Below are 19,578 nucleotides of genomic sequence, written 5' to 3'. Positions count from 1 at the left end.
TGTAACAAGTTAAAAAACACCAATCATAAGTTAGAGAGCAAAATGTTTTCTCGTCCTATGACATACTGTGAAGTATTTTTGACATCTTGTAAAGTCATAAATAATTTGTACTAACACTTAGAGTCTATGAAAAGATTCGACTATCGTACTTTGATGGTACATGTATGGGATCTACCACCATTGTTTTCTTCCCAATAAGTCGTGTATTTTTTATCCACGCGCCTCGGTGAAGGATACAAAACACACGCATCCTCGTGCCTTGGTGAGGGGATGATCACGTGGCTTCGTTGGATAAAAATATGATAGTAACTATTATAACGAGAGAAATTCTTTGTGGTTCATTTCCGTTGTGTTCTAAGAGTGCTACACCGCTGCTACGACCATTTCTCTATGTCTTCACCATAGTGACAATATTCCACTTTAACAGATACTAAAATTATTTAATTTCTATCGATTTTCAATTAAATTCATTCCACGTCTACGTATACCATAACACAATTATACTGTCTTTCTTGACGTCAGAGATGGTTCTTATCTTTAGAGTTTGAACCGATGGAACGAGGACCAAACTGCTGCTGGGTTTATATATCTGCCTCTTTGATCAGTATATGGCCATATTCGATCGCCGCTGTCGTCGGTTTGCAAATCAATAGCTGAACGGCGGCAATAAAACCAAGAAAGAGATTTGTCAATAAGATACTGATTTCATGTATAGGTAATCACACAATTAATATTATACCTAGAATAAAAGAGCCAAGATGAATTATGAGAAAAATAAGTCTTTTATTTATTTGACAACAAAATCTGAGCTTACAATCGTACCCAGGGTACACATAATTTTAACAGTCATGTATGAAAGTTTTTTTTCGTGAATAGAAATGACAAACATAATAAAAATATTGTTCTTTCATGATGATATTTTCAGTGTAAAAATGTTAAATACAAAAAAAATGATTGCCAAAATTTTTTTGTGCAATACATGATCGAATCATGTCCCTTACAAACATCGTTATTTGCGGCTACATGTACATAAATAACTGACACCGTGTATAAGTAGTCAAACCGTAAATGTGATCAGTTTAATGTACACACATGTTCTTCAAAAACAACATCGACAGGTTAGGGTATGGACATGAACGTGCATAAATGCAAAAACAGATTTCATAAAATGCTATCTTTCCCAGTAGAATCTCGCTCTGCCTGTGTGTGTAATGGCAAAAAAAATATGGACGATTTTCCGCTGTCTTTCTTAGATCTATGAATATCAAGTTGAGGAAAGAAGCACCATTGTCCACCGATTTAAAACAACGTATGTTATCAATAACATACAGACTTTTCCCCATGGCCATGAACGGTCTTTGACTACCGTTAATATACTTAGTACAGTGTACCTTTTCTGATAAGGAAAGTAACCTAAATGAGGACAAACACAAAACTGATTAGTTGAAGTATGATCCTGAAATTGTTGGGTTTTTAATATGTTACACATTGGCTTCAATTTTTAATCCTTGATAAAATATTTATCACTAAATTAATGAACTGCAACTGAAAATATTGTGGTTAACAACATGATATGGTGATAATTAAAATTCTCTTTATACAATTTTGATAGGCCTGATTGATGATCCTGCGGCTAGGCACCAAATGACAAAATGGCACAAGCTCTCAAACAGCATTGATGAGGCATCGCATCCGAGTTCTCTATATCGGAGCCGTAGGAAGTAAGCCATTACATAAGTTGTCGCTGACCATAAATAACGTCAAGTGACGTCTAGCTTTAAAAAACAATGATTTTGTGCTCTTTTCCCAACACATGTTCGATATGTCGTCGTGATAAAATGACTACGTCCACTGTAGTGTACTATATTACAGAAACCTGGCTGATAATGATCTTCAAGAGCAACAGTTACACAGCCTCAGACAAACATTCTGTGAAAAATTAAGAGGAAATATTAAATTATAAAAAGATAGAGGCGTGTCAAACTTATTACTAAATAAATAAATTAATATGCATTTAATTTCAATTCCGTTCTCTTTTCTGCACATAAATGCATGTTTGTTAAGTGATGCTACTTACTGTTTTGCTGTTTGTTGCCAGTTGTTTAAACTTAACATTGAAACCATCAAATTCTAATTTTCTAAAACTTGGTATAAAGGTAAGGACATAGGAAATAGTGGCAATCGCCAAAACCCACTCCGAGGTAGAGGCCGACTGAAAAATGCCTCGTAACTCTCTCTGCAAAGTAAACGTAATTCGCGATGTATTATTAATGGTGAAATCTACTGAATGTACAACGTGATTTAAGAAATTTTAATATGAAAAATTCAGACAGAAATTTTTAATTAATTTGCCACATATTCATGGATCGATTGAGAATCTTTTTTTCGCCTTTAAGATGTCTCTTACTTTCATATAAAAACATGACATTGTACGAGATTCCCTGCTATGATATAAAGTCAATGGTTTTTTCTGTCTTAAAAGTGTATTTCCTTGATTCCAGATTACTCAGATCATAATCTTTTTAAAATCTTTTAATCTTCAGTAAACAAATTTTTAAACTTTTTTTCCCTACAAAATATTATTTTTAGAATCTAGCATATATAAATACCTCTTTAGTGCCGTGTCCCTGTTTCTTCTGATATCTGTATGATGCAAAGCTGATAACGACTTTTTAGGTTAAGGATTATGAGATTTTATAATATGATTATAACATGCGGACGGAAAATGTCTTCGTCATACTGTGGCATGCCTAAAGTATGCATCAATGTGCACACAAAGTTCTACATTCAATTTTCATAGGTTATTATCGTTCATCAAGAAAATTAGTCCTTATTCTGTGCAAATCGGTGGAACACTTTAATGAAACAAAACATCAATCTTCCAAACTGCTGACATAGAGTAAATATATGAAAGAATGTTTAAATGAAATTTAAAAAAAACCCGGAATGACGTTAACGTGTGATGTTGCTCAATTCCTCTAGTGGCAAAGAAAGATTCATCAATTACATTTTCCCCTCAAAGCACCGTTTATAGGTAGGCTAATGAAGCGTAAATGTGTCGCGTAAACCATGCAAAGGCATCTGTAAAGAGCCCCTAAAGCCTCTTAGAAAGAAATAATTTTAATTAATAAAACCCAAGGCCGTTCATTATCCAAAGCGAGGAGAAAATCACTCTCAATTGCTCACAATCACGAATCGCAATCAACTTGCCAAGCCTTAACATCGTGTTCAGAGTTCACTGATCTCCCCGTATGTCAGCCATGGACATTCTGTTTGTCACAACTAAGAGACTTTATTAAGCCTTCTGCAACTTAAATAAAGCAAGCAGTTCTGTCTTAAATATTACTCGAGTTATTTAGAATCTTTGGTTATGCCGCGGTAGTCGTTTCATCAAGTAGAAATTCTTTCACAAAAGAGGCTTAAGATATTAAGTCTGTTTTGTGATCTTCGAAAGATGAAAACGTTTTTTTTTTCATATGATATTCAAGTTAAGTTTACATCTTGCTCTTATGATGTTGAATGAATCATGTGGAATGGAGTCATACATAGTACATGTGCATTTGTATAACCCATTGTTTCAAAACGAAAAGTCAAGATAGAAACTCAACATCAATCCCAAATAAGCCTACTGACCATGACCACTTACAAATGTAAGTGGTGTATAAGTTAGCAGATGTTTTTCGTCCTAATGAATAATTCATGGCATGTTACTAAAGGCCCCTTCACACTTTCGTGAAGAAAATTTAACCAACTGTAGAAATCGTTAGGGTTGCGTTTATCATCAGTTGCTTGTTTTCATGACATGATATTCAAAAAGAACCAATCATTAGTACTAGAATGATAATGTCTTAATATCCAATTTTCATAAAAACATGAACAGTCAACTAGTTGGTTGTTGGCGCGAGATTCGACAATGGCGGATACCTTCATCTATCTTCCCAAACATACACCCATTTGAATAGATTTATGATCTTTCCGACATAAAGGATGTAAAATAAAGGTGAAAATGCTTGCAAATTGATCATTTGCCAGCTGCAGATCTGTAGCTCAACACAAAAAAATCCGGCTGACGGAATAAAGAGCTACAATTCCTTGATTGCATGTCTTGTTTGAGGCGTAGCATGTGAAATTATCTTGCCGGATAAACAAAATATGTGGTTATGCTGTCTTGAAATATACATGCAGGCGATATTTGGGTACGGGCCGAAAATGCGAAGAGGGCTGGACAAGCCTTGCCCTCTGCCATACCTTTCTTACCCTTTGCAAATACACTTATCGTCTAACAGCTAATATTTCAAGATACTAAACATGGATTTTATATTTGTAAATACTTGAAATTATAAATTTTTCAAACAGTCTAATATTTAGCTACTGTTATTGTCGCTTCAATTGCCTGGAATCTTCTCTTAAACGCTAACATACCTCATAAATCGAAAATGATGTGATCAAGACCTAGAGTCGCCAATTTAACATGCAAACAAATCACACTTAGTCTACTTCATTTTACGGGCCTGGGGAAGTTTAGAGGCAAGTAAAGTGATATATGTGATAACAGTCTGATGATTTTTTGTATCGAATACTTGTACAGAGTATCTAAGGAAATTAGATTAATTATTTCAAATTGTGTGCAAATTTGTGTACGCCGTAAATTGCAAGATTCAAGTGTGTTAAGCACTACAGCGCAATAGACCGTCAATCCGAAATGTATCGAATAACAACAGATTTTCAGAGCTCTAATCAGTTGTATGCATGTAAAATCAAAGTTCTGAAAGTTAGGTAACAAATTTTAGAGAACATGATCAGTGATTTTAAAATTTTTTACATTTATATTCTCTTTTTAAAAATAAACAATTGGTATAATTTTCCCTCTGTTAAAGGATACATGTGATGAAACTGACTGTGATTGTTATGCTGACTAAAACCTGAAGAACAAACGTGAGTTTCAGCATTGACTTTCTCTCTTCTTTATACAGTTTGTAGGTTATGGCTGCGTGAATCCAACAGCAAATGAACCCAAGGCCAAAGGTCACGAAAGCTCCCATGTAATGAGGCACTGGTAATGTATCCACCTACACAAGTAAAATATGATGAAGAGTGTATGATACATGTATTTGTAATTGTATTAAAATAATCACTATGATAGTCTTACCTATAGCTATAATTGAGGTGTTTTTTATGTAAATTCATTAGTGTGAATTATGAACATTGGTAACAATTGAATTTTTCGGGATCATGTTACATTACATGTAAACTTTTTATATTCAAAGACTCCAAAACTTAACCATAACAACTTAGTTTGACGATCTTGGATTGTAGTAAATACATTTACTTTGAACATTGGTTTCAGACTTGAAAAATAAAGTTAACGTAGGAAAGTAACAGGTTTGCTACCTGGAAACTTGCAACAAAGACAAGCCCAAACGAGGCGATAAGCCCGAGTCCTAAGGTCAACTTGTTGGCGGTGATCCAACGGGACTTTTCCGCAGGGGTCAAGGACATTTGTGTCATCATAAGGCGGACGTACTGGAATCGGATCTCTGAATTAAGAGCCACTGAAACAGAAAAATAATATCAGAACGGAAGGGCTTTCCATTCTAGGTGTTATTAATACGAGTTTTCTCAGCGCTTTCAATTTTAGCTGTTATCAATGCGAGTCGTTCCCAGCAGGTGGGTCCTAGTCGTGTCATTACAGACACTTTCGGATCTATACGGGAGCGTCATCGTACGGAAAATAATAGGAAAGCCTTTTTTATGCTTAACGAGGTTACCTAAACACCTTTGTACGTAGGTCTCAAAGTGCTTTTTAACACTGATAATCATATTTAACAAAAATTATTGTATGGTACTTGAACTTCACAATATTATACTTTTATATAAACAAGCTGTTTTGGCACACCCTAAACATTACAGTAACAACGAATCACTCTTACATGCATAGGAGACAAAATGTGTCGAACTGACTCATCACTTTCTGCAAAAGGAGTCATTTAAACAGAAATGAGACTGTAGTAAATAGCGCTGACCACGGTTTTCGATTTTTTAGAACCACTTACTTGAAAGACTGCAGACAAAGACGATTAAGGAGAAAATCCCTCTCTCAGGAACTTCTGTCCCTGTTTTGCTGAAAAACAAAAACAGTGCATGATACACATATCTGAAACAAGAGAATTATTCTGAAAATAATAACTGAAATCCCAAAAGCTGAGAGCATATGCATTCATGGAAACGAATGAAGTTTTAAAAAACTAATTAACTTTCTAAGTATGTGTAATATAACTTATATAGGGAATAAATTTTTGAAAATTTGTATTATCAACTAAAATGCAAGTTTTTAAGTGTATAATACAAAAAAGATAGCTTGATCAATATGTCTGCTTTATCAACATCATATTAATTCCAATACCTTATGTATGGAAACACATTAGAGGTGTGATTCAATGCCTGGGAAATGCCGTACCTGCAATGAAATACACCGCATTAATAAAAGCAATTCAAAATCTCGATCTGGGGTTCCTAAATGGAGCGGTCGTTAGCATCGCTTCCGAGTGGTAATCAGCGTCTCTTAATGATCCCAGAGCCGACACTGAAGTGGGATGGACGGAGGGATCTTCAAGGACAAGCGTACTACACACAGAAGCACTGCCAATTGTATTTAGAAGTAGCTTCATACTGTCCGCATTTTTCTTCTCCTAAATCTCTGGAACGCTCTGAGCATGATCAAAACATGGCGTTCCTAAATAGTACTTCAGTGTATTTGGTAAATCACCATTGACGTCTGCTCGTCTTTTATGATTCCATTGATAGGAATAACGTTTGTTGACTACAACTGTTTGGAACTGGCCTTATGAGACCAATAATAATTTTTTGTAGTATTTTGTGGCAGTAAATGCTGTCCTTACGGATCTATGAAACTGAATGAGGTTAAATATTTCCATTTTACACATGTGTTAGAAATTTTTTATAACAAAAACTGTCGATCGTCATTTGCGTAAAACTCGTTGATATGTTGATACATACATCATATAATGAAACAGTCTGCCAATTTTATACGGAACCAAACTGAGTTTGAGTTTTCATGATCAGTTGATATAAATGCACGTCTAGATCTCATGATGTACTGAGAATTGACTGGCATAAACTAATGGGTCTCGGGTGTTTAATAAAATGACAGGTTTGAATTTGGACAAAAATTTAAACAAAAAATAAATTTCAAACAAGAAATATCGATCTCGATAGAATAGGGTAGAAATATGCGTGCGATTCTACTTGTATTATCTTTGGGAAAACCAGCGAATGTGTGGAATATAGAAGGATCTTCATTGACTAAATCGTTTGGGGTGCTTAACGAATTTTAAGAGTTCATCTCTTCAAACCTTATGAGAAAATAAAAATGTTGTAGACAAAAAGGGTTATTTTCTTTAGACTCGAAGTGATTTACATGCATTGTATTTCAACTATATTTCGGCGCAGCAACCCTTGTCAGAGCAGCTGACTTCTTCTCGCAACAATAATTCTCTTGGCAAAATGAAAATAATTTTTATCTTGTCTATATACCAAAACTCCTGATAATCAAATATGTAATGAGTTACAATTCCTTTATATCCAGATTCATTTAATCCTGCGATAAAGTTTTTATTCATGGGATTAGAGTCATGGGAAAAAGAATATCGGTTCACCATTCTCTGACGACAATACTGGCATTTAATTATTTTCTGAAATCCGGATGCATCATCCGGATAACAGTCAGCAAGCCTTCCAAGATCAGCTGGAGAAAGAATGGGTTTTGATTTGGTTTAAGTGAGCTAGCTGTCGTCAATCTATATATACATCCTCGATCTACAATTAGCATGGACAATGAACGCACCTTAGTAGAAAGTCACGTTTTTCTCATTTGTCTGATTTTTTATCTCAGTTATTATGTCTATTCCTTTTTTTTCTTACTTCCCTTGTTGATTTAAGGAATGCATTTGATTTGGTTTAATTAAGTGACGTAGCTACTGTAATTCACATGCGTCTTTAATCTACAATTAACGTGGAAAACTAACGCACCTTAGTTACTATGGAACGTAATGTCTTTACCTTTTGATTACCTTTTATTCTGTTATTACGTCTTTTTTTCAATTTATCCCTTGTTGAGTTGAGAAAAAAACCCGGCAATTGTTTAAAAAAAGAAAAATCACAGCAACTGAATGTTCAGATTTACATCTGGTTGGCTCATTTATTTCCAGTCCATTAGCTAATGAAAACATATTTTTGATGAGCAATGTATTTTATGAAGCAAGGTAGGCAGGGAATTGATATAATAAAGTCAATAACAAAAATGTAAAAATAAACTGTAACCAACATTACTAAATTGAGAGTCCTAAATATAGCTCATCACCCCCACCCCGCACGGAAGAAAACAAATTGTCTTACTGTAATAAGTCTTTTTTCATTACAGTGCTAATTCATCCGTGTGACACTAATAGATTTGAATTGCTTTCTCCAGACAGATAATACTAAAAAACAGCCCGTGGTGTTGAAAAGTATCTATTATTGGCTATGTTAATATTTAATAAAAGTACTTTGACATGATTATTCATTACGCTTTTTTATGTATTTAAAATAGTATAGCCAGGTAAATGTGCTCATACTTTAGAAACACACGCCATTGTTTTGTTTGAAGGTTTCATTTGTTTTTGATTCCTTTGATATGAGGTTTCTTCTTTTCATCTCATAGATATATGCACTTGACTATTTCATGCAGTGGACGTTCAGTATTATTTAAGGAATGGATTGCACAACTGAGAACCTACAAAGAAGAGCCTGTAACATTGAATAATTAATACCACAGAAGATATTTTGCAATTGAAAAAAGAATATTATTCTCAAAAAGCGCCTTCGTATCAAGTACGTCACCATACTAACCATTAGTTTAAAATGTCCTACTTGATATTGCATGTATTTAAGGACCTGTACTCGAAGGAAAGTGCTATGAGTGATTAATTTTGACAATAAATCTCACATTGATCAAAGTCAATAGATCTCAAACACGGAAATCTTAATTTTAAAGTTCATGCACCTTGGTACATACACGGATTTTGAACAATCCACACGTGATGGGACTATTTGTCTCTTATAAGAAAAGGGTGTAGTCATTAGGGAAAAAATTCTTCCTTAACAAAGATGAGACGAAAACAAATTAATACATCATGGCTATTACATCACACAATAAATTTTGTTTTTTAACCCTTGTGTTATGAAAAATTTTCTACTCACGTTATAGCGAAACCCGAGACCGACCATATAACAGTAAACAGGGGTAAAGTCCAGAGGCATGTCCTCAGGAGGTGGTAGATGGTTAACATGTCTGTCCGTTGGCCTCAACCTTAAATTAGACAAGGTGTGAAACGTATTAATCACATCACGTTGTACAGTCAACGGTTTGCATTAAAACGAAAGTAATAACTACTACTGTGTATATCTCTCCACTCCTGTGTTGTGTAAAGTACTTTAAATTCCACTACGAAAACGCCCGCTTAACATTCACAGTATGCAATCCATGTAAAGTTTTTTCACCACCAATTGAAAAACAGTACTGAATCAGATGTCGATCTGTACTTAGAAAAGAACGTATACCACCTTCACTATAAATATACACAGTCGACCCTGATTGCATCAGTTTAGCCCCGGACAACAAAACAAGGAAATAAAACGAAAGATAAATATCGACTCGTAAAACTGAGTGGTAATTTAGTTTTAAAACTAACCCGGAACTATTTTATACAGAGTTTCAAGAAGATAGGCCATAGCACGTGTAACATGCGATACTTGTGTTATCGCTGCAATTGAACTTTGGGTAAGCGCCAGCTGCAGTCTCTTGCTTACTAAACGTTCTTCGTGGAATGTTATGCATACAAGATGCTTTACTTTTGTTTACTTAAATTTTGTGTCTGTTTTTTAAACACAGAAAGAAAAAAGAGGAATGAGAGGTAAAAACTGTGCAGAGATCGAAAAAAAAGTTATTCAATATAAAACACTGAATTCTCAGCTTATATTAATAAGATGTGGGAAAATTCAAGAAGATGGCCATGGGCCGTATCGTCTGCCTGAGTAGCAATTTCATACTTTAAATCAAAGAGCCATCTAGCTTCTCTTTATATCAACCTCAAATGCAATGCAATGAATCCCTAGAGTTTTAATGTTCAAACTTTTATATGCTTGTTACCTTCCTGGTCACAAACATTTTTAAATGTTACCTCTATGAAATGTTCCAATTAATTTTACACTCATAGTGTGGCTGTTTGAATTTTTTATCTACGCTGAACATATTGCAAGTAACAAACAAATATCGAAGTCAAACAGATTCTTACATGTATATGTATAAATATTATCATCTCATGCGCGGATCCAGAAAATTTTTCCAGGGGGGGGTCCGAAGGATAATTGTGTTTGCCAGGGGGGGTCCGAGGCATATTTTCGCGATAATTTTACTATGTAAATTTAATAAATTTTCATTTTCCAGGGGGGGGGGGGTCGGGACCCCCCCGACCCCCCCTCTAGATCCGCGCATGCATCTTATACCGACACATTTGTCAATCATTGAATTGTGAAATGAAGACAGCCACTCTTTCCATATAAGAAAGGTTTTGTGATTGTCTTGCATGTCAGTTAATTCACTTTGTTTAGCTAAAGATTCAGTCACTCTCGAAACAGTCTACCGTGTATTCCTAATCAAAAGTTCAAACACTGCTTATATTCATTCGTACAATATGATGTTAAAACTCGATTTAGTCGTGATCTCGAAGCAGATTTCTTAGTTCAGACGCTGCATGAACACAAAGTTGACGCAAGTACACAAACATTAACGTCTGCTCATTGTAAACGTGTGCTTTAAAATATTGTGGTTTAATGATGAGTGATCTTAAAGCCAATTCTATGTATTGGTATAATTCACTCATGTTCATGTTTATTGTTTTATACAAAGTCATAATTTCAGGCAGAAAAAAATATCTGTACTCGCTTTATTGGTTTCAAAACTGGATTCTTGTGATCATTCAATTAGAAGGGTTGATATCCTGTCAAGCATCACATTATCCAATTTGAACTTCTTATCAGATGCCAAGCAAATTGTTTTACAAACAAGTCCAACAAACAAGATGAAATCAACAAATTTCAAATATCGTAGAAGAAATCAATCACATACAAATTAGACCCCGTATTATTCTAAACAGAAAAAAGAAAATCGTGCTTGCAAGATGACACTCTGATGTCAAATGAATAAAACCATGTCTTTGAAATGGAAAGGGGAGCTGACATACCGCGACAGTTAATGGTTGGCAACGTCAATAAAAACACAGGCTGAAGTCAAAACACGAGTATCTTCTTCCGTCCTAATGGCTTTTCAACATAAGAAGTTTTGAACATATGGTTTAGTGATATCTGTGACTGAATGCAAGCGAATAAGCTCTTGCTACAGTGTAAAGCCTAGAATCATCTCAAAGAAAATAGTTTTCATGATCACTCGAGGACGACATATTGACTCTACTTTCTATGAATGCTAACGTTTTCTGTAAACCAAACCAACAGAATTATGTTTGTTGATTAATCTGTACATGTTTTGATAGAAATTCGCTTGATTTAATCAACTGTATGCGTACTTGAGAACATTTTTCGCCCAGCTTTCTACATTACGATGAATTAAACTAAGAAATACTCATTAAAACTATATGATTTACCCTAAGTGTAATCCTAATATGCGAATCAATTATCAATCATAACTGAATGTGGGTGAATACCCTTAAAGTATGTGGGAATGACATTAATCCACTAAAGTTTATACAGAGTTTTAGCTGTTAACTACTAGATTACGTCCCACATCACACAGTGATAATTTGTGTTTATAGTCTGGTTATCCTGCAAGTCGTGCTGGAAATGACTTCTTTAATTATTAATATATAATCAATGGGACCAAAAGCTGTCATCATGATAGTGCCATTATGATAGTATTGTCACACTGCGTTGGGCGTGTATGATATATTTTAATTGTGAACAAGATATCGCTAGATTAATTAAGTTGCCGGTGTCTTAGAATATAAATCATATTTCTATTGTTTCAGATTTAACACATGCTGAATGAGGGTGACATCACCAACATGATCCTCGAACTCCTTATGAACATGTACAACTTCTAGGCAAGGAACTTCTAACACAATCATGTACAATGCAGTTTCAGGTTTCATTTTGTGCTACATTTTGATTAATATTTTGATACTGCGTCAATATCATACTGCATTATAAATATTTTATTAGAATATTTTTCTCATTTTTGCGATATGGGTGAAAAAAAGCTATCTTATAAACCTTGAGAAAATCGCAAACGATTCTTTTACATTTAGCAGCACTTGAAGGACTGAGGAATCTTAGGGTTTTTTTAGACCATCACCGGTGTTCGACCTCCACAAATACATGTACGTCTTTAACGTTTGTCTATAGGTCTTTTTGTCAGGATCGGGTTCAGATTCTGCAAATCGGTCTGTGATCACGCCTTACACTTCCTAAACCTGAATCAGAATTAAATAATCTTAGTGCGCAATGTCCAAAAAAAGTCGTTTCCAATCTTTGAGAGACTATCAGAAAAGAACATTTTGATATTTCGTCGCAGCTAATAAATACTGAAGTATCATTTCAGTACAGATATCGATTTTTCTAAAATTCGATCCAACTAGCTTAGGGCCGAGACGAACAATTATGGTAACAACGTCCATATTGTCTGCATCGATAGTGGCTTTATGACAACTCATTAACAGTCGCAGACACGTCGTTAATCACATTTTTAAAGGAATATAATCCCTTTACCCCGACCCCCTTCACTTTACAGAGTAAAACCCCATGGTTGGTTAAATTCACGAAAAAGTTGGATGAACTTTCGTTGACGAATAAGCACGTGTGCAAAATTTGTCTTACTCATATGTATAGATCTATAAAGATTTATTATAGTACTGTTCAATAGATAATAAAAAGGACGAAGTGTTAAATGGCGCAACTTAAAAATCTTGCTGATTCGAAGGAGCTTCATCTATGACTGAATGGTTAACATTGAAAAAGACAGGCCTACAACACTTTATCTCACATTGCGTTTCACACATCTACCTTAAGGCCATAGTCTTGTAACATTGGCTCTTAGTCACCAAAAATTGGTCCTGTTGATAATTATTGGTCAGTTACATAAAACAACGAATTAAAGGACAACACTTATTGTTCGGTAACAGTAATATATAATTACTTATGTTTATTCAGTAAAAGGTGCATTTTCTAATTGACATAATTTAACTCTGGTGGATAACCTCTCGACGCGACCTTATAAGCTTTGTTATATCACATCAAGGTGAGACCATAACAAAGATACACTGGTTCGAAAGGTTGTAGAGACCAGTAGCGTCATTGATAAAGCCTTTTTCACGCTGCTTTGCCTCATGTAACCATATCTTTCACGCCCCTCGGCTTTAATAACACCAGGAAGGTCCTTTTTCCGTACCCCGATTAAATAGTATTCCAGCGGGCAATGACTTCAAATGATTTCATATATGTTCTTTGATGATTTTAATGACTTAAAATGTGCTTATTTCTGCACTTGCTCGTCCAGGAATTTAATAAACGATGAATGTGGCAGGAGAAGTTAAAATCATTACATGACATTGAACATCACAAAAAATGAGTTACATTTCTTCAAGGTTACCTGCCCTTCTCATTTACTTTATAAACAAATGACACGTAATAATCCACAAATTTAAAGTTGGCTTAGAAACATTTTTATAATATTTTTATTTCCACAACTTCTTCGTTTAAAAAAATCTCAGAATTTCCAATATGGGCATGTCCTGGCCCGCGGGGAATGGGTAAGTAGTGGGGGACCGGTGTCACCATAAAAACAGATTGAAAGTGTACCTCACAAACATACAGATATCGGTAACCTGTTCACAATTTCATACAAACTCTAGTTTACATAATATCAGTTGCATGTTGCAATTTAATATTGAAGCATTTCAAAACTAATTCAAATCTTCAAATTAAAATTTTTTTTTAAATAGAGCCCCCTGGTAAATTCTTTCGGAACGAACTTGAACTGCTTTTGGGGCCATTAATAATCCAAAGTCATGAGTTGTAAGGCAAATCTTCAATCATCACTATATGTAGCAGGATTCTTGCAAAGTACAATATTACATACAGTCATGTACATTTGTTTTCAAGTAGTTTATCCATGTGGACCAGTGCAATCCCCATAACCCCTTCCTTAGTCAGTTTAGTGCTCATTGTTTGAATAATCTTGAAACTACTTCAAATAACTAATCTTTAGTTCACTCTCAATATTACTGTAAATTTTAATGTACATTTTTTTCTTTAGAACAGGCTATCTACTTTATTTACCCTTTTAACTCTTTCAAGAGTAAGGTAGCCAGCCCCGCACCAAGACAAAACCCCAGCGTAAATTCTACAGAAGACATTTTCAAATGATGCACTAACACTTTCTAATATTTAATCAAATGGTTAGCAGAGAGACGTCTGATTCATAACCTTTTTTGGATCAGAGTTAAATATAACGGACTGTATTAATTATTTCTTGACAGCATTATCCGTAAGCCTTAACTTCCCAGGTGAAGAAGTTGAAAATTTATTACAGAAAGCGTTTCCACAATCTATTCTTTCCCAGTAAATGGGAATTAAAGGTATAAATTCTGTTTAGCGGTATCAGAACTTCCGAAGGCTTTTAGGCAAAGGATGCAATATTGTCTTTGATTATAATCTGGAACCTAAGCATAATGTATTGACTTAAGTCTAATGGCAATATATCGAGATCTAGCATTGACAACAAGACATTCTATTCAGATAATGGTTTTTCTCTTCTATGAAAGTAGTTTTTTAGGTTATGATCCACCTGAGCAAGCAGTTTTCTCAAATTGCAATTTGTGTCAGGAAGTTGTTTATATGTGAATATCATTAGTTTTAACGTTTTCATATACGCCTTCTCACTTCGACAAATTTTGTACTTATATCTTCTTTTGCAATGTGTTTTTGATTAAATATTGTGGGTAAATACTACCTTGCAATGAACAGTGTCTTGTATAATTGTTGGAAACTGTTAGACTGCTATCATTTAAATGTTATACGCTTCATCAGCCATAATGGATTTGATTTATATCATGTCTAAAAGGGAAAATATTATATAAATGCGCCTCTGGAAACAAAGGACAAAATGCAACCCTAAATTGTTTTAAATACTTCAATATGTGATAAAATATTATACCATGTTATTTTTATTTTGATATAATACAGACTTGCAAAAATGATGTATTAAATTGTCCTCATAATATATTAAAAACTTGATGTTACCGATAGTATTACAGTTATGTCGAATTATTCATATTTACCTAAACCAATTTTCGTAGATCGCCCTCTTAGTTGTTAGGGGACGGTATTTTGTATTGTTATACTTTCATGTTAAATACTGAAATCTGATTGGTTAAGACGCAGTTAATAATATTTACTATTACCCTTAGCGTTAGCAACGCACTTGGCAACGGGTAACATTAAAAAATGTTACATGCGCGAAAATTATGCGCGTACGGTTCGCTGTAGAATTCACGTTATTCCTATATAAAAGCAGTAAAATTTTCTTAAAAATTTTAAAAAAGACATTCAGTATAACAAAATAAATAGTGCCTGTTTGGGAGGATAACAGTTGAAATTGACACCCCTCGAAAACCATTGTCAACCTCCGCTTCGCGTCGGTTGACAATGGTTTTCTCGGGGTGTCAATTTCACCTGTTACCCTCCCAAACAGGCACTATTTATATATTATTCTGCATTATAAATAATGTATTTAAGGTCGTGTATTTTTATACTTGGAGAATAGAAATTATTTTGTGGATGTAGAGTATCCACATCAATTGAAACAACAACAGTTCTAACTATTCCACTTTACAGAATATGGCTGCTATTAGTGGATACAATTTTGCCCTAAGTAGATAATTTACAATATGACAACAATCAAAAATTAAACGTTAATTAAAAGTTTGACCAAGTTATGGCGAATTCTTATCTCATGAAAACGTTGCAACAACGGTAATAATTTTCTTTTCGTTGATATAATCCAACTTATTATTATTTTTTAATAGCGACCGACTGCATAAGATGGCAACATAAAAATCGTAAACTGGATTTTGCTTTGACTGCTTTTGCACCAAGCTAGCAACAATTATGATTTACTTATTGCAGTATATCTACATAAAGATTGCTTACGTTTCTAGCTCTTAGGGCACATTCTAATTGCACATCCAACCTATCTTGACATAATTTAGGTAAAAAAGGTAACTCTGTAAATTAAAATAAAGCTTAATTTATGATCTAAAAATCGATTCATTTCTTGGTAAAACCTTTTGAGATAATATTTGACGCTAAAAACACACTAGTTGAGCTGCAATGGGCAAGGGAAGGAGGTAGGGGTTACCGCTTGTGTTCTCCCGCGGGCTCGTAAACATATAACGCATGCGCAGTGGTAAGGTTTGTACAGCAGTCAGAATAGCTCTTTCTCGGGTGCAAGCACGTCATGACTCCTTTGCATTTTACATGATTTTTTTATTGGCAGTTAAGGACTTGACAAAGATGTTAAGTAGTGCTTCATTGAGGATTACAAACAGAAACTTTCCATTTAAAAACATCTGACTGTATGTACAAATGAGAAAGATATGGAAGCCAAAACTGATCCTGTTTTGCGTCTGAATATAAACGATCTGGTGTTCGAATTAATCGGTGGATGCACCCACAGTCCACAAAGATAGACGTATTCAGGGTTCTTACCTATTAATTCGTATTGATTGGAGATAAGTGCATTGTACGAGCGATAACTTAGTTTTTTTTAAATAAGAAATGGACAGAGGGCATTCACTGCAAAAAAGTATTCTTTGATGGGGAAGATAACAGAGTACACTATATAGTGTTTGAGCAAAGCTATGACGCAGGTGCGGGACAATGGTGAAGGTGGGAACACCATTTGAGAGACTTCAAATGATCTTTTTTAGTTGAATTGCCTTAAGAGAATGTCAAAGTGTGACTTTTGTTATACAAAGTGGGTGTGCTAGGACGCATTCAGCTAAAGAGAAACAGGTGGTTTTTCATATGTAACTATTTCTTTGTGCACTTTTCATAGTTATTGTCCTTTCATTTTTTTTTAAAATAATTATTAACCCCCTTTTATCAAATTTAAAAGTAAATAATGCATTCATTTAATAGTACTGCAAAAGTCTGGTTAAAATGAATTAAAATTTCCTGGTCAGATTGTAGGGCTTTTATTTAGTTGAAAAAATGAAATTTTAAAAAAAATGTGCAAATATCCTGTGACGTATCATTAGACAATATGCTCTGGGTTAAAACCAAAAGGGATATGTTGAGAGTGACATGCTTTTATATCTTTTATATCTGTACGTTTTCGAGATACTTGGTGTGACATTTTTTTAGCCTGTGTGTGGCATCTCTACTTAAAATTTTTAGTAATGGTGGTGGAGCCAGGGTTTGTCTTGTATTTTTTCTATCTCCAGTACGCAGGTGTGCTTGTCTACCTGATCGCTTTAAGTCAATACTGTTGATGCTGTTATAACATGTTCATGCCCATTAAGACTGCGCAGAGATGTCGACTTCCGTTCTTGCACAACGAATCATTCTAATAGTCGCAAACAAAAGGTGAACATACACGTACACATCAAAACGTTCGACTGACCATAAATAAATGACAGGAAAAGTGCAGATAACGGCCTCATTTATTGGAAAAGTGTCATTGATACTTGTCCATTATTTGTATATGATAGACATAGGTCGTATGTACTGATGATAACTTCAAAGAACTTTAAGAAAAATTGTGCCTCTCTTGGTAAGGAGGCTGGAGTGAAGTTGTCGATTTTAACTACGGGCACGTTTTTGTTAATGTTACACTTGACAAGAGCAAAACAATTGACTTCTTTTCTTTTATAAAAGAGATCTTTTGAAAAAAAATTCTGATTATACCTGGCAGATCCTTGTAAAATGAATATGTCCAGTACTATGTTTCATGCTCCCTATATGTTGCATTCTGCTATTCACTTTTACAAAATAATACTCTTTTTAGAAAAAGTAACACATCCGTAAAATACATGTTTTGAGGAAACATTCTTACGGCGCATGAACATATAACTGTATCTTGTGTCATAGTGTGTTGAAATCAAACGTCAAAAAAGTCTTTCCCTTATCGATCCCCTTATCGAACACATGCTTTTCTTTTTTCTGGTGCATTTGTTTTCCTAAAAACAATTGATGGTGTAGTTGTTTTTAAATCTTAACCAAATCTGCTCTAAGACTCTGCTCGTGAAGTGGGCATTTTACAAATGTGCCCTTATCTGTACTTTTTTCATGCGCAAGCTTATACAAAGACTCCATAATATCTTTTCTCTATTCTCTTGCAATATTGACTATTTTTAATTTTAGCACCAAATGCAAGTCATGTCTTTGCCCAAGGGATATGAAATTAAAACCCTTTGTCTGTTTAGACAGTGAGAATTCAGAATATCTATCAGTGACTCAAGTAACAAATTAGCGTTTGTAATGCAAAAATCATAGTTTTCTACAAATACATTTTCCGCATTTGTAATTTGATATCGAGCGTATGCAGCAGATTAGCAAAGCCTTGGAAGCAAATATGTGCATACTGATAAATTTGATTGGCATATTCCTGTAATTATGTAATATGTCAATATTATTGTTGAAGGTTCTGCAATGCAATATTATTTCCCAAAAGCCTTGTCTTACAAATGTTCATCTTTCTTCATTGTGTGCTTTTTTCAACAAAAAAAGGAAATCTTTCAAAATTAATATAGCATGAAAATCTAGAAGTATAGTGTAAGGTTGTTGATATTAATTAAATACGGAAATTATGCAACATACCCAGTAATTGAAGCATGCAGTTATTTTTGACAAGTTATAAAATTAATGTTATTGCACTGATATTTGTTTATGTATACATGCATTACACCTTTTGTATATTTATAAACACTTTTTTGTATATTTATCAATAGGCAGTTAAAAAGTGAATACAAATAGCAAAATCTCATTCCATTAAAAATGAATTAATCGTATATGAAAAGTATCCAGCGAAAACTATATGCATTTACAAAAAGGCTAACAGCATGAAAACATTTTTTCAGCATTCCTATAGATTCAACTGATATTTGTTTTTTATTATAATTGCTATAATTACATGTATTGCATTATATTTCAAAATATTTTGACAAATTTATATTTTACGTGGTTGAATAAAATATAAATAATTTGGATCGTAAAATTTCCAAAGTTTGAGTGAAAAAAATTATTTTGCGAATGAATTTTTAAAAATTGTAAACCTATGCAAAAAAATCTTACCATGTATATTGCGTGCCTTATCCTATGAAAATGCATGTACACGCCTGGAACTAATCATTGGAAATAGCCCAGTGTTTTCCCGACACTGCAAGCCGAAGCTTTCAGCCTCTCACGACAAACAAACCAATCGATACTCGTCAGAAACACCCAACCAGT

General features: G+C 34.2%; 1 protein-coding gene across 5 annotated transcripts; it reads right to left on the bottom strand.

Annotated features, from left to right (window-relative positions):
- Positions 1 to 763: 763 nt before the first annotated feature.
- Positions 764 to 19,571, bottom strand: LOC105330907 (DNA damage-regulated autophagy modulator protein 1). Of its 5 annotated transcripts, none has more exons than XM_011432843.4 (9): positions 19,423 to 19,571; positions 9,259 to 9,367; positions 6,404 to 6,457; positions 6,054 to 6,121; positions 5,392 to 5,552; positions 4,883 to 5,069; positions 2,610 to 2,668; positions 2,078 to 2,236; positions 764 to 1,929 (listed from the first exon to the last, which is right to left on the bottom strand). In XM_011432843.4, the coding sequence occupies exons 2-9, from the start codon at positions 9,345 to 9,347 to the stop codon at positions 1,894 to 1,896; spliced, it is 813 nt and encodes a 270-aa protein (XP_011431145.3). In that variant the 5' UTR covers positions 9,348 to 9,367; positions 19,423 to 19,571; the 3' UTR covers positions 764 to 1,893. The 5 variants fall into 5 exon arrangements, with proteins under 5 accessions (XP_011431145.3, XP_065941221.1, XP_011431143.3 ...); XM_066085149.1 differs by lacking the exon at positions 19,423 to 19,571 and adding an exon at positions 9,449 to 9,733; XM_011432841.4 differs by lacking the exon at positions 19,423 to 19,571 and adding an exon at positions 9,452 to 9,733.
- Between the last annotated feature and the right edge of the window lie 7 nt (positions 19,572 to 19,578).

Source organism: Magallana gigas, chromosome 5 (genome assembly GCF_963853765.1).
Source record: "Magallana gigas chromosome 5, xbMagGiga1.1, whole genome shotgun sequence".
NCBI lineage: Eukaryota > Metazoa > Mollusca > Bivalvia > Ostreida > Ostreidae > Magallana > Magallana gigas.
This window is presented reverse-complemented; position numbering and strand designations above follow the sequence as displayed.

Coding starts and splice junctions, on each gene's coding strand:
- LOC105330907 (XM_011432843.4), bottom strand. CDS start 9,347: ATGTTAACCATCTACCACCTCCTGAGGACATGCCTCTGGACTTTACCC. Junction 2,669..4,882: donor CACAGTCAGTTTCATCACAT/GTATCCTTTAAC, acceptor TAACCTAAAAAG/TCGTTATCAGCTTTGCATCA. Junction 1,930..2,077: donor TGGCAACAAACAGCAAAACA/GTAAGTAGCATC, acceptor AATTTTTCACAG/AATGTTTGTCTGAGGCTGTG.